This window comes from Pelobates fuscus, chromosome 11 (assembly GCF_036172605.1).
Source record: "Pelobates fuscus isolate aPelFus1 chromosome 11, aPelFus1.pri, whole genome shotgun sequence".
Taxonomy (NCBI): domain Eukaryota; kingdom Metazoa; phylum Chordata; class Amphibia; order Anura; family Pelobatidae; genus Pelobates; species Pelobates fuscus.
The window spans coordinates 36961794-36986190 of record NC_086327.1 but is presented as its reverse complement, the minus strand read 5'-3'; the positions used below and the strand labels follow the sequence as shown (position 1 = coordinate 36986190).

The window sequence follows — 24397 nt, the reverse complement described above, 5'->3', positions numbered from 1 at the left end:
GAGTGTGTGTTTTATAAGTGAGTGTGTATGTGTCTCTGTCTGTCACTGAGTGTGTCTTTGGCAGTAAATTTGTGTGTCTGTTAGCTAGTGTGTATGCGTCTGTTCGTGAGAGTGTGTGTGTGTTTTAAACCCCTTAAGCACTTACCTTTCTCCAGCGCCGGACTCCCTTGGCGCTGGGGATCCCTCCGCCCCGACCTGCCTCTCAGCTCCCAATGCGCATGCGTGGCAAGAGCCGCGCGCGCATTCAAACCGCCCATAGAAAAGCATTACTCAATGCTTTCCTATGGACGTCGAGCGTCTTCTCACTGTGATTTTCACAGGGAGAATCGCGGAAGCGCCTCTAGCCGCTGTCAGTGACACAGCCACTAGAGGCTGGATTAACCATCAGTGAAACATAGCAGTTTCTCTGAAACTGCTATGTATTCAGCTGCAGGGTTAAACTAGAGGGCCCTGGAACCCAGACCACTTCATTGAGCTGAAGTGATCTGGGTGTCTAAAGTGGTCCTTTAAGTGTATGTGTATCTGCATACACTTGCGTACATACCGCGGTCGCAGCCCTGCAGCCCTGCAACCCGGAGCCTGCCGCCATCTGTTGCCCGCGCAGAGTAAGTGCGGGGGGAAGGGCACGGATCAATTTTAGCACCGGGGCCCCATGGGTCGTGTGTACGCCACTGACTCCCAGCATTACGTTTAGACAAATGTATTTGTGGAAAGCTGTACTAGCTAATACAACGGGAAAGGGAATCCATGAAGGTGATACCCTGGTGGTCCGCCACACAGATCAACATGTTAGCTCCTAATTTGGTGCTAAAATCAGGACAATTTTTGCTGTCATGTTTTTATCATGATTTGAAATAGCATTGAAATGTTTTTGATGTTTTGGAAAAAAGTCCCTAGAGTGCGGAACTCATTGCTGTTGTTTACTGTGCCAGACCTACACCAGGCTTCATAAAGGATTTCCTGGAGAGCACAGTGTGTGTGTGTTTTAATATAACTGGTCTTAGTTGTTGTTAGAGGGTAAACATAGATATATAACATACAATTATGTAATTATGTAATTTAAAAATTGCCACGACTAAGAGCTCTTCTGCTATGATCTTACTACATCCTACCTGAGCTACCTGTCTGAACAAACGAGGATCAAAATCCCTTTTCTCTGTTTCTTTACGACACGAGCTTCAACCCACCTTGATAACACGGGCCCCTTCCCTTTCTTGCATAAGAGTGAGAAAGAAAACCTTGGAATATATTCTTTTAATAGTTATCACAGTAATGTTTGTGGAGAACATCAGGCTCATCCCAAAGGAGATGTGTCAGCTTTCACCGGCTCTGCTAGATCGTGACAACCCTCGGGACCCATGGAGCTGCTAATGAATTCTTGGTTAGATAGTTTAGTACATTCCACGATAGATGGCATCGACCTCCGTCCTCTTATTTTACCTAAATGTATTCGTTTTATCCATTCGGAAACACAGTGTGAGAGCAGAGTGTGAAAAGATGGAGTAGGGACAGTGGAGGGTGTGTCATAAGACTGTATCCAATCAGAGCGTGGTTAGATCAGCCAATAAGATGCTAGCTGGAGATGTATAATTTGGAGGCTGCTGCGGGCGCGTATTATTGCTTGATCTTCATAGAGAATAGTGACCATGTCTGAAGCCGCCCCAGCTCCCGCCGCCGCACCTGCGGTAGAAAGCGCCTCCAAGAAGAAGCAGCCCAAGAAAGCAGCCGGTGTCAAGAAAGCCGCTAAGCCCTCCGGTCCTAGCGTGTCCGAGCTCATTGTCAAAGCTGTGTCCGCTTCTAAAGAGCGCAGCGGGGTGTCCCTGGCAGCTCTGAAGAAGGCTTTGGCTGCTTCTGGTTATGATGTGGAAAAGAATAACAGCCGCCTCAAGCTGGCTCTCAAGGGCTTGGTGACTAAAAGCACTCTCGTCCAGGTCAAAGGAAGCGGAGCTTCCGGCTCCTTCAAGCTCAACAAAAAGCAGGCGGAGAGCAAGGACAAGGCTACCAAGAAAAAGGCACCGGCTAAAGTCAAGAAGCCTGCCCCGAAGAAAGCCACCAAGTCTCCAGCCAAACCTAAGAAGGTAGCTGCAAAGAGCCCGAAAAAGGCCAAAAAGCCGGCCGCCTCCGCTAAAAAGGCCACCAAAAGTCCGAAGAAAGTCAAAGCCGCCAAGCCCAAGAAGGTAGTGAAAAGCCCGGCTAAGAAGACCGTGAAGAGCCCTGCCAAAAAGGCAGCCAAACCCAAAGCCGCAAAGAGTCCTGCAAAGGCTAAAAAGGCAGCTCCCAAAAAGAAATAAGCCTTGCTCGCATTTAATTTTATTTTCCAAACCCCAAAGGCTCTTGTAAGAGCCACCACATTCTCATTTCAGAGCTATATATCAGTGATGGCAACGTGTTTGTTTTGGTGTCATGTCACACATATCGTTCCCCCTCCATCCCTCATTCTAAAGTCAGGAATAACCTAATGAATCCTGTAATCCCAGCATCTAGTGCTCGAAAAGATTACACAGGAATGTATCTTGTCGGTGTGGCTAAGTCCCCGTATACCAGTGCTACACTTGAGCGTTGATTTTTTTTATTTTTTTTGGCTTAGAAATTCCCTCCGTTCTAAGATAGTGAGGGTGTTTCTTCATTAAATTGCGAAAGGCCAGTTTTAGTGAGAAACTCATATAATATATAGAATATCACACAGTGTCCTTCCAGACTAGATTTAATGTTATTGCCTTTTTCAGTAAGATAATAAAGCAGAACATATTTTAGGGATTGCGATTTTGTACATGGTGATAATAAAAGGGACTGTCCTCGTCCTCTCTCCACGTGTGAAACGGGCGCTTATTTCGATATTCAAAGAGTGATAAAGCCCAAGAAATGATACCTTGTGCAGTAGCTAAGTCGACTATCAAAGAAACACTAAAGACATGATAAAATGATTATACTTCAAAAGATTTCACGATTGTGAAATCTTTTGAAGCATAAACAGCTTTGGTTTTAAACGCCAGAACCATTTCGAGCACGGAAGGAGAGGGTTAAGCATATTATTGAGAGGGAAAAAAAAAAGTGAAGGGGCGTATTTAAAACGCCCGCCTCCTTTGCTGCAGGTCACCATACGGTCCGTCCGAGGAGTATATAAGGAAGAGCTTTGCACAGCATTTCATATCGTTCGTGCAGAAAGAAGAGCAGAACCATGTCTGGCAGAGGCAAAGGAGGAAAGGGTCTCGGAAAAGGTGGCGCTAAGCGTCACAGGAAGGTTCTTCGTGACAACATCCAGGGCATTACCAAGCCTGCAATTCGTCGCCTTGCTCGCAGGGGAGGCGTGAAGCGTATTTCCGGCCTCATCTATGAGGAGACTCGCGGGGTGCTGAAGGTATTCCTGGAGAACGTCATCCGGGACGCCGTCACTTACACCGAGCATGCCAAGAGGAAGACTGTCACCGCCATGGACGTAGTTTATGCTCTTAAGCGCCAGGGCCGCACTCTCTATGGCTTCGGAGGTTAAAACTCGGGCTTGACTTTACCGCACACCCCATTAACCCAAAGGCCCTTTTCAGGGCCACCCACTTTTTCACTAAAAGACTGAACCTAATCACTTTAACCCCTTCCACACCTGATAAATTGCCTGCTATCTACATAGATACACCGAGAAGGAGATAGTAGTAGAGGCTGCTCCCAAACATCTAGACGGGAAAGGTTGCTAAACACTGTATCTGTAGACCGCATGTTTGAACCATCGGAGGATTTGGAGCCGCCTTCTGTTAATGGTAGGGGATGTAAAAAAATGAGCAAGTACGTACACACACACTGTCAAGAAAGCTCTGGTTTTGGTGTATTGTTACTGTTGCCTACATTTAATACATGCTTGCAGCCACTTAAATAGAAACATTGTTACTAGCTTTGCATATGCACTCCTGTGTTAACTATGTATTCTCCTCTAAGCGAAAAAGTAGTCTTTTTCCTGCTGCCTCTCCACACGATGGATTCTAAATAGTGAAGTTATTGTAAAATCGCCAGTGAAATAGACCAGCAGAGATGATGGCTACATCGTTGCCTGACGTGAAAATGGGATATGTGGGGACATTTGAGCATTGTAGTGTGTGGGCTCCGTAGCTAGCCCGCTCAAAGTCACAGGCTAAAAGACACGTTTTTATGAATGTGTTGGAGCTCGTTCGAGTGCAGATTTGGTGGCTCTTAAAAGAGCCTTTGTGTTTTGTGTTAGCAGGTTTCAACTTAAGCACGTTCGCCTCGGATCCTACGAGCCAGCTGGATGTCTTTGGGCATGATTGTGACCCTCTTAGCGTGGATGGCGCACAAGTTGGTATCCTCAAAAAGACCAACCAGGTAAGCCTCGCTAGCCTCTTGCAGAGCCATGACAGCAGAGCTCTGGAAGCGCAGATCAGTCTTGAAATCCTGAGCGATCTCACGGACAAGGCGCTGGAAGGGCAGCTTGCGGATGAGCAGCTCGGTGGACTTCTGATAACGGCGGATCTCCCTGAGAGCCACAGTTCCTGGACGGTAACGGTGAGGCTTTTTCACTCCCCCGGTAGCTGGGGCGCTCTTTCTAGCAGCTTTGGTGGCTAGCTGCTTGCGGGGAGCCTTGCCTCCGGTCGACTTACGGGCTGTCTGCTTAGTTCTGGCCATTGTAGCAAAACGAAAGGGAATGAACGCTGCTCGCTGTAGCCTGGGCTTTATAGCCGATACGGCGTTTTCATTGGTTCATCAAGTGGGTGGTATGTTCTGATTGGCTGAAAACAAATAGTAAACCATTTCAAAATACCCGCTCAAATCAACTGCTTCTCATCCCCTCCCCCACATTCAAAATGCCCACTCAAATCAACTGCTTCATCCCCTCCCCCCTCCTCCATCTATTGAGACCACGCGCCCAAAGAAGGGATCTAAGCCTTTAGTGACCCTTCCTGTCCTGACAGCATTTATTATAGACGCTACTAGTTGAAAGGAATGGCAGTGGGCAGTAATGGACGTATTCCTCCCAACATACTTATTAATAGCTGTATAGGCTTTATCGAGGGGGAGGGGTGCATGGGACATTGACCTCTTACACATGCAGAAAGGCCGCTTCTTTCGATGGGATAGAAGCCACGTCTGATAAAGGACTTTCACTCACAGGACGCTCAGTAGCCATACAAATGAGCTCCAGGAGACAGAGCAGCAGGAAATGTTACAAAGCATCCACTTATTGAAACAATGTTTTCAGCCGAGAGGCCAGGCTATTAAGGCTGCGTTAACTCATCCAGCAGCACAGACAACAGAGCTGTAGCGCCGCTAGGATTTGAACGCTCATAGTAGGTTTCACCCGGCATGTCCTCCAGACAGCGGGAGAGGGGGGAATCCTGAGAGTGAGCGACATGTAGAGATGCCCCGCTTAACAAAAGAGGACCTGTACACTATATACACTTGCCCCAATTGGTATTAATTTGCTGCTGCGTTTATCATAGACATGCATGGCAGCCATTGATTTTAACTAGTTCTATAGCTGGAATGTTGGACAGGATATGGACTGCAAATGGGACTCAGTCAGTGCTGTGACAGAAGCGCCCTAATATTTTAGCTTGCTTATGAGCTGCCAGCGTGGTGTGTGTGTGTGTGTGTGTGTGTGTGTGTGTGTGTGTGTGTGTGTGTGTAGATACAGGGAACGGTTTGCGCGCAGCAGAACAATTAATCGGCTCTTTGTGGAGAACGTGGGTGGCTCTTAAAAGAGCCTTTGTGTTTGGTAGGTGAGGGAGGCAGGTGCAGCAGCTGTCCGCTTTACTTGCTCTTGGGCTTGTGGCTCTCGGTCTTCTTGGGCAGCAGCACAGCCTGGATGTTAGGCAGGACACCTCCCTGGGCGATAGTCACTCCTCCCAGCAGTTTGTTGAGCTCTTCATCGTTACGGACAGCGAGCTGGAGATGGCGGGGAATGATGCGGGTCTTTTTGTTGTCTCTAGCGGCATTCCCTGCCAGCTCCAGAATCTCAGCGGTCAGGTACTCCAGCACTGCAGCCAGATAGACGGGGGCACCGGCTCCCACACGCTCTGCATAATTGCCCTTCCTCAGCAAACGGTGGACTCTGCCGACTGGGAACTGAAGTCCCGCTCGGGATGAGCGAGTCTTCGCCTTTGCACGGGTCTTTCCACCTTGCTTTCCGCGGCCAGACATGTTTGTTCTTGATTGAATGCAAGAAGATGAAAACTCCTCCCCTACCACAAGCTATTTATAAACACACTGTGCTCTGTGATTGGATGACTTTACAAGCAGCCAATTAGAGACACGTTATACAGGGAACCAATCTATTGCTGGAGCTAGTGTTAAACAGCCGCTTCCTTACGTCATCTGACTTTAGCAACCAATCGCAGGAAGGGAAGCGGAAGGGCCTCATTTACATGGTCCGCCTATAAATAGAACCGCCGGAGCAAGCAGCTTGCTATTCGCTCGCGAGCTAACAGCGTTAATCATGCCTGATCCAGCAAAGTCCGCACCAGCCCCCAAGAAAGGCTCCAAAAAAGCCGTCACCAAGACTCAGAAGAAAGATGGCAAGAAGCGTAGAAAGAGCAGGAAGGAGAGCTATGCCATCTACGTGTACAAGGTGCTGAAGCAGGTCCATCCCGACACCGGCATCTCCTCCAAGGCAATGGGGATCATGAACTCCTTTGTCAATGATATCTTTGAGCGCATCGCAGGAGAAGCTTCTCGCCTGGCTCACTACAACAAGCGCTCCACCATCACCTCCCGGGAGATCCAGACTGCCGTGCGCCTGCTACTACCCGGAGAGCTGGCAAAGCACGCCGTGTCTGAGGGCACCAAGGCTGTCACAAAGTACACCAGCGCCAAGTAAATGTCCGCCTCCCTGACCACCCGCTAACACAAAGGCTCTTTTAAGAGCCACCCACACTGTCTCTCTCAGAGCTGGCATCACACCCATGCATCAACTCTACAGCTTACTTGCTGCCCACCACAAGCTCACGCAAACGTGTAGCTTTCCTTTCACTTAACCCTTTCCATGCTGTCCTGTAACTCTGAAGATCTCGAGCTGCTCGTGTTTGCACATTTTAGACACTTGTATCACTCACATGCTGATTTAGCCACCTAATGCTCAGTTTGCTCCGCTCTATTACTTTCAAGTCTACCTAGATACCGGACTTGATCTTAGAAGATATTCGTTGGGCGGCTGTATATCTAGTAACTGTAGATTAGGGACAGGCTTCTTATTCAGGGTAGCGCTTGAAGTCACATTAGGGATATTATAAAAGCTGCTACTGTAGGAGATCTTATACCTAATACTTTACCAAATGGCTACATGGCCAGGGATTTCACTCGATAAGTGTATCCGTTTCTTTCTCTCTTTTGTTATAGCCTATTGAAACAATGTTTCACTTCATCCTGATACTGTCTATTACTATGTTGCAACTCATGGAAGCCTAGTATGTGGTTCTAGCGTCTTTTTGCTCACGCTAGTATTTTACTAGACTTTAAAAGGTCTTTTTTTGACATATATACCTCAAAACAGCTAGTGTGCAATATCTAGCCTACCTACCCTATTTTCTATCATTTCCACTAGTTATGGGGAATGTGCGCAGGCTTACTTTGGAACATTTAGCAGGCTTTTCCCTTTATTGCACATTGGATATGTACGGATTTATTTTTGTAATTGTCTTTATTTTGTGTAAGTCTTGATATTGGTGACTTATTTTGGGGTATCCCACCCCTTTAGCTTTATTCTTATTAAAGGTTTAGTTGTATCCATTTGTTCAGCCAACCCCCGACTGAATTAGATACCTGTCCTTAGAAAGTATCTACATTAGTCCACATACGATTGTTCATTACTTTTTGGATACATGGAAATCCTCCTTTTTTTTTTTTTTGATTTGGTGTTTGCCATTAAAGAACAATTTAGACCATTGAGGCTTCATCTAAATATCAGCATGATGATTTCAGTGTCTGCAGACATGTTGAGCTTATTAAAGACAATCTGATAAGCCTGTTTTGATCTTAAAGACATAAGCATTTTATTTTTTTTGTAACTTGCCTTTTTTTCCTGTTTATTGCGCCAACACATTATACACTTTCTCACCAGATGTGCCTGTATACACTCAAACAGCGTTTTCCAATTGGTTTTCTGCAGGAACCTATGGTCCAGCGAGAACAAAACTGGAGTTCTGTAGTGATTTGCCCATTGGGTAGCCCATACACTTAAAGAAACCTGATGGGCATTGCTGCAGAGGGACTCGGTAAGCACTGTTTAATTGCCCAACGGAATCCCTGTAGCATGAGATGCTGGGAAGTGACTGACTATCATTACCTCCCAGCTTCAAATAGAAAATGCTGCACTGGAGGGAGAGAGACCGCAGTCGGCACTGAGCAGCGATTTAGGCGGCTGCCTAAGGCCTAACTCGCCATCGGGCAGGCATACTGTGTCAGGTACAAGGACCCCACACCTTGCCCGGTATGCTGCTGGTTGCGAGGTCCCTCCACTCTGTCCTGAGAAGCAGAAAGCCAGCACAGTCTGCAGCTCCGCTGACTATGCAGTGTCTCGCGATCTCTGGCCAATCAGACCGTCGCCGCGGGATACCACTTCAATGCTCTGACTTCTGGATATTGTGAGGCACTGCACAATCTGCAGCTCACACCTGGTGGAGTTGCAGACTGTGCAGTCTCTCAGGGCAAATTGTAGAGAGAGCTTACTGGAGCACCAGGGATCAAAGACACCAGGGGCCACCAGTTGCAATCCCCTCCCTCACTTTCACACCACTGTGCAACCCGCTCCCTTACTGTGTCACCCCGTCTCTCCCTCAGGCACTCTACCACCGTTCAACCTCTACCACCGTGAGGTTGGAGTGCCTCGTGTCGCCTGCTGCGTTCAGATAGCTGGGGTGGTGATTGATGCCACAGTCTGTTCCCCCAGTGGGGACCGGGATAACCCCCACCGGTCCAGAGGGGGGGGGGGGGGGTAGGAGACCTGTAGAGACGCTTGGTGTGTCTGGCGTCGGGGTGAGCGGCCGTCTCTCCCCGGCTCCAACTTTAGTAGGCCGCACTCGGCGTTTCGGTTTCCCTGCCTCGACGGTTTTCAGAGGGGTGTCCTTCGGTTCCGCAGTGCATTCCCAGCATGGGTAGCACAACCCGGTGAGTCTGCGGTCAGTGTAGCCGTTGAGTTTGACCCAAATTTGGCCCGTCAGGCGAGAGCTCGTGGTGCCCACGTCTGTACTGCTTGGCGGTCAGGCTCCGCCCCCTGGGTACGGATTTTTATTTAGCTTTCGGGTATTCACCTTTTTTCTCTACTCGCTGACACATATCAAAGGTTTGGCTATATCCCTGTACGATCCGATGATTCGCTTTCCAAATGCCTAATTGCCCTGCAAGGGGAATATCATGGCTGAGCTTCAAAATGCCCATTTGGTATAGTAGTCTTTGTGCCCTTAACGTAATCCTCTTGTTTGTTTGTTTTTCCGGTAGGTTTCCGGGGTTAAATTGTATTGAACCATTCATTTCTCCTTGACCTTCTCGTATAGATGCATTTCCGATTCTGATACTGCTCGATATGCCTCTGCAGCTCTGCCGGACAATTTGCTAGTTAAAATAGGTGCCCGGTTGTTTGTTGAAACACTTGAATCCACAGACAAAACCAACCTAGACCTCACTTCATATAAAACACTTTTGGATAAACGCTCAGAGCTAGCCACCCTTAATGGAACACAAATCAAGAAAAGTCTTCTTCTTACCAGACACCGGTACTATACCCAAGGGGGCAAAGGGGGACGACTATCAGCGCAAGCTCTAAAAACACAAAGACAAACCACATTTATCTCATCCATACAGACTCCACAAGGGACCAAGTCAAATCTGATGGCGGACATCATGCTAGCCTTCCAGGAGTTTTACCACAAACTTTACAACTTGAGGGACTCTCCCCCCAGATGTTACTGACATAAGAGCCTTCCTCAAACAAAGGATCGCCAAGACAATCCCACCCAACGTACAACAAAGACTTGACTCTCCCACAACTAAAGAGGAGTTAGAAGTAGTGATAGAGGGGCGTGTCCGACTTCCGGCGAGTGCAGTCGCATGGACTGAGAGCTCCGTCGACCTGCAAACCTAACGAGCGACAATATCAGCATTAACTGCTAAATTTCAACTAATTATATACCCAAGGAGCATCCCTCACTAATGTCTCCTCCCAAGCAACTGAAACTGCCCGATATGGCAAGAAATAACAAGAAAAAAGATCGCAGACGAGAAATCCAAGATGGCGGCGACAGAGCTACCTTATCGGAAGCCAACTCTGACTGCGAATCGACCTCCTCAAAACACTCTGATATCGCGGTCACGGACCGTAGCCTGCACAAAATGCTCCAGGAACTCTGATCGACTATACGTCAAGACTTCCTGAAGATTGACCGGGAGCTAAGGAAAGAAATTTCGGCCCTGGGTGACAGAACGAGCCAACTTGAACATAGATCCGATGAGATTTGCTCAGCCCACAACGAAATGGCTGATAAGTTACAGAAAATCTCGGAAGAAAATACCACGCTCAAATTTAAATTAGCTGACCTAGAAGATAGGTCGAGAAGACAAAATGTTCGGTTCAGGGGCATACCGGACGATGTGTCCCACGACGCTTTACCAGCATTCATACTAGCTGTATGTAAATCCTTGGTCCCGGAACTGCCAGACTCTGCATGGACCTTTGACCGCATGCACAGGCTACCACGACCGGCCCGCATGTCTAGTGATGTACCGAAGGACGTCATAGTGAAATTTCATTATTTCACACACAAAGACGCTCTGCTGAATGCGGCCAGGAAAGCTGATCAGCTCCCGGATCCCTACCAACAAATATCCTTGTATGCTGATTTATCGGCCACTACCATGGCACGAAGGAAGGAATTCCTAACCGTCACAAAGACACTACGCAACAACAAAGTCTCTTACAGATGGGGTTACCCCACAAAAGTTTTGATTTGGCGACAAGGAAAAACATATGCAATCAACGAACCAGAAGACGGGATGAAACTCCTCATCAAATGGGGCCTATGGACTAACTCCAACGCTGTTCCGCTTAATTCCCCGTCTAGAAGCTGCTCTCCCAGACGACTTCAAAAGGAGTGGAAGATGGCGGGCTCGCCGGCTCGCAACACATGAACTTTCCGTCCATTATAAATTGCGATGAGTATAAGTTCTTATTGTGGTGCTACTTAAGTGTATCTTATTTTATAACTGACAACCCAATCCATTCTTAGTAATTAACACCGATCATTTATACCATCTTCGGCACTAATCTGTATAACTTAATTACTTGGTTTATAGCGGCAGGTCGACAATCTACTATTAGAGCACGTCCACGTGCTTCTCAATCTCTGTCCTGCAGGTCGACAACCATCCTGCCACATTCGATTTTAACACTACAACATATACACAATTGGATTTGTGGGTTCCCTACACAATAAGTACACTTCGCATATACAGTACCTACACGGCGATATGTAATCAACACCCGACGTGAACCACTTTCACGATCATAAATTCCCTCCTATCATTACACATATGCCCAGTTGTTGTTTATGTACAACACTTTTCCTTGCTGCATACGGAATCGTATTTGTTGTAACGTTTTACTGTTATATCCCAAATCGTTGCTTTTACTTATTATTTTGAGATCTATGCTATGCTTAAGGGTAACGCACCATGTAGGCCACATGGCTATTACGTCCGTTGACTGTTTTCCTTACAGTCCAGTATATGGTCACAATACACCACCGATCCAAGCGTTTCATATCCGCATCCCGGAGGCACGCTTCACGGGCCTTAATCATCTGACGACAGGTTCTTACCCCGGGCCACCCACTACCCGCATGGCTATCCTATTTTGTAGGTCCTCCCTAATTCACATATAGCGTCCCGATCTCGACTATATACGACTATGCACACCTCCAGCCAGCAATTCAAGTGCAAAGGATAAGCATACGTATAGCAAACATTTATTGGTCTGTTTCTATTATTGCCTTTTTTTCATGTTTATAATTTATGTTTTAATACTTCGAGAACTAGGCTTGCTCATAACTAAGGTGTACGGGTCCTACAATGATGATAAGTACGATATTTACCATCCCCAAACCTAAGTAAATGTTCACAACGCTCTAAACAATTTTTTTGCAAGCCCTCTCCAATCACACATGAGGCCCTAACTCTGACCATTTATACCTCCAGTCCCTGCTTCAAGCTCAATTGCTGAGGGCACATATTGCAGAAATTTTTTTTTCAGTTATCTCCGATATTGTCTATTTTTATTGATTATGTTTTAATATGCAAAAAACTTTGTAATTGTTCATGGGAAATATGTTACGTATATGTTTAGACAATTATACATGATATTTGCTACCCTCAACTCACGATAATTGGCTTCATCGCACCACCCTACACTTAGAGTTAATATCAATCACTCAGTTGATTTGCACTCACTGCAACTATTTGCTAACGTGCAAATACTCCCCAATCTATACCTACATTCCACTTGTTTCGACTCGGAAATCCTTGCACGAAACTCCTGTCATTCAAAGCCCTAGCCACACCACTGTTGGCAATTTTCTACTCTATATAGAATATAAGATAAATGCTTTCCCGCAGTTATTTATTTTATGATCAATATAACCTGGTTGCAGGACCTCTCACACCTCCCTCCCTCCCCCGGCCATCACTTGAGGCACTCCTAGTGTCTAAAAATGGCCACTCTACGTTTTCCACTTCAAGGAAATGTCTGTGTATATAGTTATCCCGTTACTGCCACTACCCCTCCCCTACTTCCCCCTTGCACTCCTCCAAGGTACCAGAATTTACCCCCTAGGGATCACGACGCACCCTTCGTTACCTATCTTCAAGCCCCATTACTGAGGCCCTTTACTGCGTGCAATATCCAACGGAAGCTTAGGACATTCCTATTCATTCTAGAGTATCCATTCTTTCCACTCGTGCACCATACTTACCTAAAATGAGGACTAATACATTAAAAATCCTTTCCCTCAATGCAAAAGGCCTAAACAGCCCCTACAAAAGAAGTCAAGTGTTAAGAGATATGCATAACTCTGAGGCTGCCATAGTCTGCCTCCAAGAAACTCACTTCTGCAAAAACAATCCACCCCACATAAGATCATCCAAATACCCTACAGAATACCATGCATACGCACCAAATAAATCTAAAGGAGTGGCAATTATATTTCACAAGGACTGGGTATTCACTCCCATTAGACAATACGCTGACCCCACGGGCAGACTGCTTATTTTGGTTGGTGAACTTAATGGTATTCAAGTTACAATCTCTTCCCTCTATGCGCCCAATGACGCTCAATTCTCCTTTCTCAACAAGGCTATTAAAAAGATATCTACCCTAAAACAAGGTCATGTCATAATATGTGGTGACTGTAACTGCACACTTGATCCCTTACTAGACGTCCAACGGGTCAACAACCTAAAACCTAACAAACTCACTGTGCATAACAGTAAACTGTTTTCGAACCTTATTTTCACACACGATCTCTTTGACACCTGGAGAAATCTATTCCCCACAGCCAAAGATTATACCTTTTTCTCTCCAGTTCATTTGACTTATACAAGGATAGACTTATGTTTACTCGATAAATCGACCCTGCCCCACCTCTTAGATCAAACCATAGGACAACGGACGTGGTCCGATCATGCACCTATTATAGTCACCATAGCAGTACCCTATCCCACAAAAGGCCGCGGCACTTGGCGCTTAAACGAATCCATCCTAGACTCGCCTGACAATTTACAAACAGTTGCCTTGGAAATACAGGACTACTTTAATAACAATGTCACTACAGACACATCTACAGAAACCCAATGGCTAGCGCACAAAAGTGTAATAAGAGGAACGTTCATCAAACTAGGATCAATCAAAAAAAGAACAGCTAGTAACCTAAATACTTCACTTCAAAGAAAGCTTGAAACATTGGAAAACTCCAACAAAATCTCACCCTCTCATTCTACCACGAAACAAATCGCAATAATTCGTGAACAAATACTAAATCTGAGAATTGAGGATTTTACCAATAAGGCGACTAAACTCCAGCAGAGATATTACACCTTAGGCAATAAAGCCGGCAAACTTCTAGCTAATCAGCTTAAATCTAGATACCTCCAGACAAAAATCCCTTATATTCTTTCCAAATCGCACACAAAATTATTTAACCCCATAGACATAGTCAATGAATTATCATCATTCTACAACGATCTTTATAACTTAGACAAGAATACCTACATCCCGAGCGCCCAGAACATATCGACGTTTCTACAACGTATTTCACTTCCACAGGTTACACCACAACAAAATGATCAATTGACCACTCCATTTACGGAGCACGAGGTAGCCACAGCCATAAGGTCCCTACCAAAGCATAAAGCCCCTGGTCCAGATGGACTCCCCAACTATTATTATATTAAAATGGAACCTCAACTCACCCCACACATCACGAAACTCTTCAACACAATACAAAAAATAGGTAGCTTCCCGAAGGAAATGTTGGAAGCATATATCATTACCCTGCCCAAACCCAACAAACCGCCCACATCATGTAGTAACTTACGCCCAATTTCTCTGCTAAACGCAGACGTGAAACTATATGCTAAACTGATAGCTAATAGATTAAAACAGATATTACCGAACTTAGTCTCTGAAGAACAAGCGGGTTTCGTGCCAGGCAAACAGGTGGGAGATAACACCAGATTCTGTACAGACTTGATAGATTGGGCCACTCGTCATCGCCAATCCGGGGTCCTTATGGCCCTCGATGCAGAAAAGGCCTTCGACCGCCTGAACTGGTCTTATATGTTGGCCACCCTTAAAGCCTATGGTTTCTCTGACTCCTTTCTCACTAGCATCATGGCCCTTTACTCCATGTCCTCAGCAAGAGTTTTCAATACGGGTTCTCATCCATCAATTTTAATATCTCTAATGGTACCAGACAGGGATGCCCTTTGTCCCCTCTAATATTCATTCTCTGCTTAGAGCCTCTTCTTCGCACAATTAAAAACGATCCCTTACTCCCAGGCCTTCAAACCCCTGCAGGAGAAAAAAAGCTAGCTGCATTTGCGGATGATATTATTATTTTTTTGCAACACCCGACTTCTTCTATTCCCTACCTCCTACAAACTCTGAATATGTATGGTACGGTTTCGTACTACAAAAACAACATCGCTAAAACCCAGATACTTCCATTGAACTTAAATCCTCAAACAATCGATACTCTAAAATCACAATTCCCCTTTGATTGGCGCAAGACTTCCATCACCTACCTGGGCATTAAATTAACCCAATCCAAATCACAAACTATAAAAGAGAACCACGAAGCGGTTCTGCACAAAATCTCAACTCAATTGAAACAATGGGACAAACTAAATACCTCTTGGATAGGCAGGATAAATTCGATCAAAATGATGGCACTTCCTCACATACTCTACCTATTCCGCACACTACCCATCACTGTCCCGAACTCTATCCTTACCAAGTTTCAAACTGTTCTAAATGCACATATTTGGAGGAGAAAACCCCCAAGAATCGCACTCCACTCATTATGGCGCCCCATCCACCGAGGAGGGTTAGGCATCCCCAACGTCAGTAAATATTATAGGGCCTCTTCTTTAGCACAGAGCTTGGACATCATGACCAAGAAAGCTAACCCGGTCTGGCTTAAATTGGAACAAGCATGTGGCAACATCCCATCCCTACCCAATGTACTGTGGTCCAAGTGCAACCATTCTTCCACGTCTTTATTGCCAAGCACAACATTTCTTCTATGCTCCTGGAACTCATGGAGCACAATGTTATGTCCCAAAGAAGAACTACTTTACTTAGCTCCTCTAAGAGCTCTTACTGCGTTATCACCAGATCTTCCCATACACCACTGGCCAACACACGGTCTGACCAATGTTTACTCCTTATTTGACTCAACAGGCCTTCGATCCTTTCCTGACCTACAGTCCACTCATAACTTACTACATCGAGATATATTCCTTTACTTAAGAATAAAACACATAATACACACGGCTAATATCACACGCCTCGATTTATCATCATTAAGCCTGATAGGCCACACTTGCTACATGTCTGACAAATCTCGTTTCCCTCAGAAATTCCTTAAACTATGCTACCTAGCACAAGCAGAGGCCCGTAACCCTGTTAAACTCCCCTATATGATCAAATGGGAACGAGAGCTGGGCGTAGAATTTCACACACAAGATTGGCTCACAGCTATTTCATCCACTAAAAGATCCACTAAATGCGTAACTCTATGGGAGGCGTACTTCAAAGTGCTAATGTGATGGTACCTAGTTCCTAACAGACTTACCAAGATTTACCTTACCTCCACACCCACGTGCTGGAGATGCAACAAAGGTACAGGCTCATTCCTACACATTTTTTTGGGACTGCCCGAAACTTCAAACCTTTTGGTATTTTGTAAAAAAAATTATACACTCTTTGTATGGCATGCAATTAACTTTAAACCCAGCAGGTTGCTTACTCCACTTGCTACCTGAGTTGCTATGTACCCCTATGAAAGTAGCGATTATCAATATCTTAATAGCTGCTAAATCATGTATTGCTACTCATTGGAAAAAGCAACATCTCCCCCTCTCTGCAAGAATTACTTAACAAAGTTAATACTATTTACTGTCATGAGAGAGAATGGGCCAAGAGAGTTGACTTGACCAATTTCAACGAACACTGGGAGAACTGGGAATCCATCTATAACCAATTTACCAAATTGATCTGATGCTCTTCACTACACCAACTACACTCCATAATTATGCATCACACTAGTGTGGCTCTCTAGCCTACTCCTCTTTTCACCCAATAACGCCTTGTTATTTTACACAACTGACACCCCCTACCTCCTATCCCTCTCACAAGTGAAGACGTACGCAACCTTGCAGCTGTGTGCAAACTTGCATTTAATTGAAGTTCTTTGTAAACGAGATACACTAAATGGCCCTATGTAATAGGTTATTGCACCCTCTACCTCTACCTGCTATTTATCCCTGCTATTTGTCTCGGCAAAGACGTAAATGCACACACCAATATTATATCTTGCTGTGCTTCTACACATTACATCTTGACTGTGTTTATGATTACATATGTTTCTGTTTATATGTATAAGTTTATATGCATTTGCACGACCATAATTTTGGGTACATGGCCCTTGCAACCAACACACTGTGGTACAGTTTGCCATTACCTCCTATATGGCATAGTTGAAATCTTATCTGACGGTAAATGATGCTTAATCCTATATCTGCAAATATAATTAAGCGACGGTTTATATGCTATGCACACTGTTGTAACAGAATCTCTATGTTTTTATACCCACCTGTAACTAACCTGTAAAAGCGTAATATGACTGTGTCCGATCTCATCAATTATATCATAACGTACCTTTACCCCTTCCCCTTTTTCCTTTCTGTACCCCATTGTATGTTATTTCGAAGAAAATGTTAATAAAAATCAAACATTGAAAAAAAAAAAGAAGTAGTGATACACTCCCTCCCACATGAAAGAGCCCGGGCCAAGATGTCTTCACGGCCAAATACTACAAGAGCTTTTCCAACCAGCTCATACCCCCACTCCTAGACGCACTCAACTCCCTACTTAAAGACAATTCCATACCCCCACAGGCATCGGAAGCCACTATTGCACTCTACCCAAACCAGGTAAAGATTTGACCCAATGTGGGAGTTATTGGCCTATCTCACTTAAAAATATTGATTTAAAAAATGTTCACTAAAACACTAGCTAACCGCCTACGCCTCAAGCTCCCAGAGCTAATTCACCCAGACCAGGCTGGATTTATACAAGGCCGAGAAGCTAAAAAATAATATCACCAAACTCATTAATCTCATGCATCACTCTGAACACACAAACACCCAGACACTGTTACTCTCCAGAGATGCCGAAAAGGCTTTCAACAGGGTGGACTGGTCCCTGATGCTTGCCACCCTGGAACAGATGGGCTTTGGCCCAAACTGGCTAAGGTGGATGGGAGCTATATACTCCAGACCAACGGCTAGGCTACTCGTGAACGGCCAACTCTCACTCCCAGTACCCATCTCCAATAGCACCCCTCTTTGTTTCGTCCTGGTCCTGGAGCCATTCCTCCAGGGAGTTAGAGAAAATCCTAACATCAAGGGTTTCAAATTTGGAGGGGCAGAACACAAAATATCAGCATTTGCAGATGACATGCTATTCACGGTCTCCGAACCCAGCTCCTCACTCCCTCATATACTGGAGGAGATGTCTCTCTATAGCAAAGTGTTCACCTTTCATGCCACTCTAGGTAAATGTGAACTCCTCCCACTGAAAGTACTAAACTCGACCAAAACACATCTACAATCAAACTTCCCATTCTCCTGGGGAACAGAGCATATAACATATCTGGGGGTAGCACTACCATCCGTTATCTCACGACTATATGAAACCACCCCCCACCCCCCTGCTAATCCAAGCTAGAACCAAAGATCTTACTAAATGGCACACTTCGCAGTTCAGCTGGTTTTGCAGGATAAATATCCTGAAAATTAGTATTCTCCCAAGAATATTATACTTGCTGCAAGTTCTCCCGATCACTCTACCCACAACCTTCTTTGCTGCCATACAAAAACTATTTACGACATTTATTTGGTCCCACAAACGCCCCAGGCTAGCCTATCAGCTGCTCACAAGATCAAAGACGGAGGGGGGTCTGGGGCTGCCAGATGTGGAACGATACCACAGTGCAGTACTATTGGCCAGGATTTATGACTGGACAGGCAAGAACACGACCAAACAATGGGTAGATGTAGAGAATAACATCTTCCGTGTCCCCATACACACAATACCATGGCACAACTCTGGCCAATCCTTCCTTATGCACAAACAACACCCGACCATTACTCCGACACTGAGAATGTGGTCACACATGAGTCATTGGCGGCGGACATATCACCATACCCATCACCGCTATATCCACTGACTCACAATCCGCTCTTCAAGCCTGGTGAATCGGGAGCGGCATACAGAGAATATCATACCACAGCATACCTACCTTCACGAGACCTCCTTGACAATGAGGGAGTTAGGCCCCTGTCGTCCCTACACCCGCAGGGAACTCCCACGACCCTTCAAAAATTTCTCTACAATCAACTCATTCACTTTTTGCGGACCAACAAATACCCCCAACAAGGTCACCGAGCACTGACCAAATTCGAACTTACGTGCACCCAATGCACACTCAAAAAGAAACAGGTCAAAACCACATATGCCTACTACAGGACACTAGCCAACCAATCAACCTACTCTACAAAAAAGGACAGCAGGGAGTGAAAAAGAGCCAGAGGGGAAATACACTTTTTAGAGAACGGGGGGTAACCCCAAAAGTAACATAGCGACAAAAAAAGGCAAAAGTGTACCTATGTATATTGAGTGGTTGCTCAAAAATACGTTAATGCGGAGAGAGCTAAGGTGAGCTATACACAGAGTATTCAACTGTGGGACAACGTCTACCTTAGGTACGATGCTCAGCAAAAAAGAAAAGAAAAAGAAAAATAAATAAATTTTATTAATAAATATAAAACCACAACGTGCTAGTGTACAAAACTGTAAACCTAAGTTAGTGTTAACCAAAAAAAACAACATAGGTGTAGTAAGTGAAAGAAATTAAAAAGAGAGAGCAATCTCTTCCAGGAACTCTATCTTATTTATATATAGTAAGGAATATCAGGACTTATTGAGTTTATTCTAGGCCGCTGGGTAGGTGTGTAGAAGACCTCAAAACCTTCTTGCGGTAACACCCGGGAGATACGTATATTGTAGGCCCATATAATAAGGTTGCGTCCTTAATTGTGAATATATAGGTAAAGATAGACCGAGGAAACAGGCACTTTAGCACCGTGCCCGCGGGAAAATAGTGGCGGTCACAGTTGTATACACACTGTTACTGTGTAGCTAAATTAGTAATTTATTAGCGGTCTAGTTGTAAGATACTTGGTGACCGTAGGATTGTCCATATGATATCTGCAGCCTAAAGTCGTTGATAGTCAAATATTACATAAATTGTCGGCTGTTTGTATAATTAACGGACTCCTCACATGGACACTAATAAAGTGCTGTACACAGTGCAGTGGTTGTAATGACTTAGTGCGGAAACCAAGCAAAATCTATGAGCGGTCTAGTGAAAGGAACCGCCACTCCCCGTGCCTTCGAGGGCACCTAACACCCAACCCGCTCGAACAAACAAAGTAGACTGAGTATATAAAAATTAGCTTAGTATGGTTACTAGAGCGGAGTTAGTCAGTCGTCTTATGAGGAGAGAAATTTGCTAGTCCCCGTGCCTTCATGGGCACCTAACAGTAATCCCACTAAGTCGATTAAGATTGTCTTAGTTAATCAAAGTAGATAATTAATTTCAAAAGTTATTATCGCTAGGTGAGAAGGCTGGTCTGCCTGAGTGGCCAAGTTATTCTGCCATCGCCCTGGAGGACTGTGCCTTCGAGGGCACCTAAATGCTAACACCCCTGGAAGAGATGTCTATCCTCAGTGTAGCGAGGATCTGATAAGAACTTCTAACTGATAGTGCGCTGCCTAACGGCTCGAATGGGCACACAAGCCTTCGAATGTAGGAGAAATTCAATATAGTTAGAGAGTAGCGTGGTCGCTGGTTACAGTGCTTAACACTAAATCATAGGAGAAGCACTGGAGGACACCCTGACGCGCGCGTTTCGCCCGACCTGGCTCGTCAGAGGGGAACCGACCGGTACACTGCGTCTGGTTTAAATATGGAGGAAAGGATTCCTATTGGGTGAGAAGGACCATCGTCTGATAGGTGAATTCTCATTCCGTCATTAGTGACGGAGTGAGTGGGCGGGGCTTATTCGCGGAGTCGCTTAACCCCTTCAGCGCTGGGTTTGATGATAGGAACAAGGGATTCTAATAGTGTTGAATATGCTGAAATTGCCAGTACATGGGGCAGACATCCTGATGGGTGCCTGTATTTAGTTATAACTCGATGTTGATGGGGCTGCAGCGTAATTATATCATATTCTGCTACCCACTAGACTGTACCTCTGGTGAGAGAATGGGCTAAAAAATCTGTTAAATTTCGTATAAGCATGGACCGATCAAGTTGTGTATATATACATATTGGCCCGGTTCTAGTGGAATAGACCTCCAAAGGATGGTGCCCGTGTGTGTCATGTTCTATGCTTAAGGCAAAAGTTTCTTATAGGTTGTTCATTGGTGTATGAAAGGAGTGAAATTGAACTCTTCGTTCAGACCGTCAGGTGTTAGTGTTTTTAAGGCATAGATCCATCTGGACTCTTTCATCAGAAGAATTTTGTTAAAGTTCCCTTTTCTGGAGTTTAAAGTTAGTCTTTCCAGTGCCTGGAATGTAAGGTGTGTTGGGTCACCCTGATGAAAATTGCGGACGTGGTTCGATACTGGAGTGGAGATGTTTGGGTTAGTAATAGAGCAGATATGTTGTAATATCCTGCGTTTCAGTTGTTGATAAGTTTTTCCCACATATTGGATACTGCAGCTGCACGTGATCAAATACACTACTCTCGTCGAGCTACAATTAATAAACTCCTTAGTTTTATATTCTTTTTTTGTTATGGAGCTTGTAACGATTTTAGTGGGTTTAATGTATTTGCATGCCTTGCAGTGTCCGCAGCGGTAGGTTCCAGTAGTCTGCGTAAGCCATGTGGATTGCGATGGTCTGGTTGGTTCAGTATGGCTATGGACCAAAACGTCTCTCATGTTTTTTGCCCTACGTGCAGTAATCTGAGGATAGCTGCCAATATTTTCACCAAGGTCTATGTCATGTTGGAGTATCGGCCAGTTGTGTGCCATTATACTTCTTACTTGGTCCCAATATAGATCACAGGTGCCTATGCAACGAGTAATTTTTGTTTCCAGCTTTGGTTTATTGGTTCTTATGCTTACGCTTCTGTCTATTGATAATGCTCGTTGAAAGGCGCGTTTTAAGACTCTATTTGGATATCCTTTCTGCTTAAACATAGTTCTCAGTTTACTCGCTTCCAGTAGGAAGCTTGTTTCGGTCGAGCAATTGCGTCTTGCGCGCAGATACTGGCCAAAAGGTATGCCTGACTTCAGCTTTATTGGGTGATAGCTTCTCCAGTGGAGCAGGCTATTGGTTGCTGTGTCTTTTCTAAATAGTTCAGTTTCTACTTTTCCATCTTCCAGGATTTTTATGTTTAGGTCTAGGAATACCAGATGTTCCGAGTCAATCACGTGGGTAAGTTGGAGGCCTATGGTATTATTGTTCAGGTCTCTTACCAGATTGAGAAATTCTTCCACAGAACCTAACCAAAAGACCAGTATGTCATCAATGTATCTATGCCAGCTGTAGATACATGTGTCATACTGGTCTTTGGTGACGGTTGGCAAGATGGTCTCCTTCCACCACCCTAAGTATAGGTTGGCGTAGCTGGGAGCACACGCCGTCCCCATAGCAGTCCCCTTAAGTTGCAGGTAGTGTTGGCCATTGAAGACAAAGAAGTTGTGCATTAAACACTAGCTAACCGCCTACGCCTCAAGCTCCCAGAGCTAATTCACCCAGACCAGGCTGGATTTATACAAGGCCGAGAAGCTAAAAAATAATATCACCAAACTCATTAATCTCATGCATCACTCTGAACACACAAACACCCAGACACTGTTACTCTCCAGAGATGCCGAAAAGGCTTTCAACAGGGTGGACTGGTCCCTGATGCTTGCCACCCTGGAACAGATGGGCTTTGGCCCAAACTGGCTAAGGTGGATGGGAGCTATATACTCCAGACCAACGGCTAGGCTACTCGTGAACGGCCAACTCTCACTCCCAGTACCCATCTCCAATAGCACCCCTCTTTGTTTCGTCCTGGTCCTGGAGCCATTCCTCCAGGGAGTTAGAGAAAATCCTAACATCAAGGGTTTCAAATTTGGAGGGGCAGAACACAAAATATCAGCATTTGCAGATGACATGCTATTCACGGTCTCCGAACCCAGCTCCTCACTCCCTCATATACTGGAGGAGATGTCTCTCTATAGCAAAGTGTTCACCTTTCATGCCACTCTAGGTAAATGTGAACTCCTCCCACTGAAAGTACTAAACTCGACCAAAACACATCTACAATCAAACTTCCCATTCTCCTGGGGAACAGAGCATATAACATATCTGGGGGTAGCACTACCATCCGTTATCTCACGACTATATGAAACCACCCCCCACCCCCCTGCTAATCCAAGCTAGAACCAAAGATCTTACTAAATGGCACACTTCGCAGTTCAGCTGGTTTTGCAGGATAAATATCCTGAAAATTAGTATTCTCCCAAGAATATTATACTTGCTGCAAGTTCTCCCGATCACTCTACCCACAACCTTCTTTGCTGCCATACAAAAACTATTTACGACATTTATTTGGTCCCACAAACGCCCCAGGCTAGCCTATCAGCTGCTCACAAGATCAAAGACGGAGGGGGGTCTGGGGCTGCCAGATGTGGAACGATACCACAGTGCAGTACTATTGGCCAGGATTTATGACTGGACAGGCAAGAACACGACCAAACAATGGGTAGATGTAGAGAATAACATCTTCCGTGTCCCCATACACACAATACCATGGCACAACTCTGGCCAATCCTTCCTTATGCACAAACAACACCCGACCATTACTCCGACACTGAGAATGTGGTCACACATGAGTCATTGGCGGCGGACATATCACCATACCCATCACCGCTATATCCACTGACTCACAATCCGCTCTTCAAGCCTGGTGAATCGGGAGCGGCATACAGAGAATATCATACCACAGCATACCTACCTTCACGAGACCTCCTTGACAATGAGGGAGTTAGGCCCCTGTCGTCCCTACACCCGCAGGGAACTCCCACGACCCTTCAAAAATTTCTCTACGATCAACTCATTCACTTTTTGCGGACCAACAAATACCCCCAACAAGGTCACCGAGCACTGACCAAATTCGAACTTACGTGCACCCAATGCACACTCAAAAAGAAACAGGTCAAAACCACATATGCCTACTACAGGACACTAGCCAACCAATCAACCTACTCTACAAAAAAGGACAGCAGGGAGTGAAAAAGAGCCAGAGGGGAAATACACTTTTTAGAGAACGGGGGGTAACCCCAAAAGTAACATAGCGACAAAAAAAGGCAAAAGTGTACCTATGTATATTGAGTGGTTGCTCAAAAATACGTTAATGCGGAGAGAGCTAAGGTGAGCTATACACAGAGTATTCAACTGTGGGACAACGTCTACCTTAGGTACGATGCTCAGCAAAAAAGAAAAGAAAAAGAAAAATAAATAAATTTTATTAATAAATATAAAACCACAACGTGCTAGTGTACAAA

General features: G+C 45.2%; 3 protein-coding genes across 3 annotated transcripts; 2 read left to right on the top strand and 1 right to left on the bottom strand.

The window, feature by feature from the left end:
- Positions 1 to 1646: 1646 nt before the first annotated feature.
- LOC134576824 (histone H1B-like) lies at positions 1647 to 2291 on the top strand. The gene has a single exon (XM_063435518.1). The coding sequence runs from the start codon at positions 1647 to 1649 to the stop codon at positions 2289 to 2291; it is 645 nt and encodes a 214-aa protein (XP_063291588.1).
- Positions 2292 to 3178: 887 nt separating this feature from the next.
- On the top strand, positions 3179 to 3490 carry LOC134576821 (histone H4). Its single transcript, XM_063435517.1, has one exon. It carries the CDS (start codon positions 3179 to 3181, stop codon positions 3488 to 3490), a length of 312 nt encoding a protein of 103 aa, XP_063291587.1.
- A 728-nt stretch (positions 3491 to 4218) lies between these two features.
- Positions 4219 to 4629, bottom strand: LOC134576820 (histone H3). Its single transcript, XM_063435516.1, has one exon. It carries the CDS (start codon positions 4627 to 4629, stop codon positions 4219 to 4221), a length of 411 nt encoding a protein of 136 aa, XP_063291586.1.
- Between the last annotated feature and the right edge of the window lie 19768 nt (positions 4630 to 24397).

Coding starts and splice junctions, on each gene's coding strand:
- LOC134576824 (XM_063435518.1), top strand. CDS start 1,647: ATGTCTGAAGCCGCCCCAGCTCCCGCCGCCGCACCTGCGGTAGAAAGC.
- LOC134576820 (XM_063435516.1), bottom strand. CDS start 4,629: ATGGCCAGAACTAAGCAGACAGCCCGTAAGTCGACCGGAGGCAAGGCT.
- LOC134576821 (XM_063435517.1), top strand. CDS start 3,179: ATGTCTGGCAGAGGCAAAGGAGGAAAGGGTCTCGGAAAAGGTGGCGCT.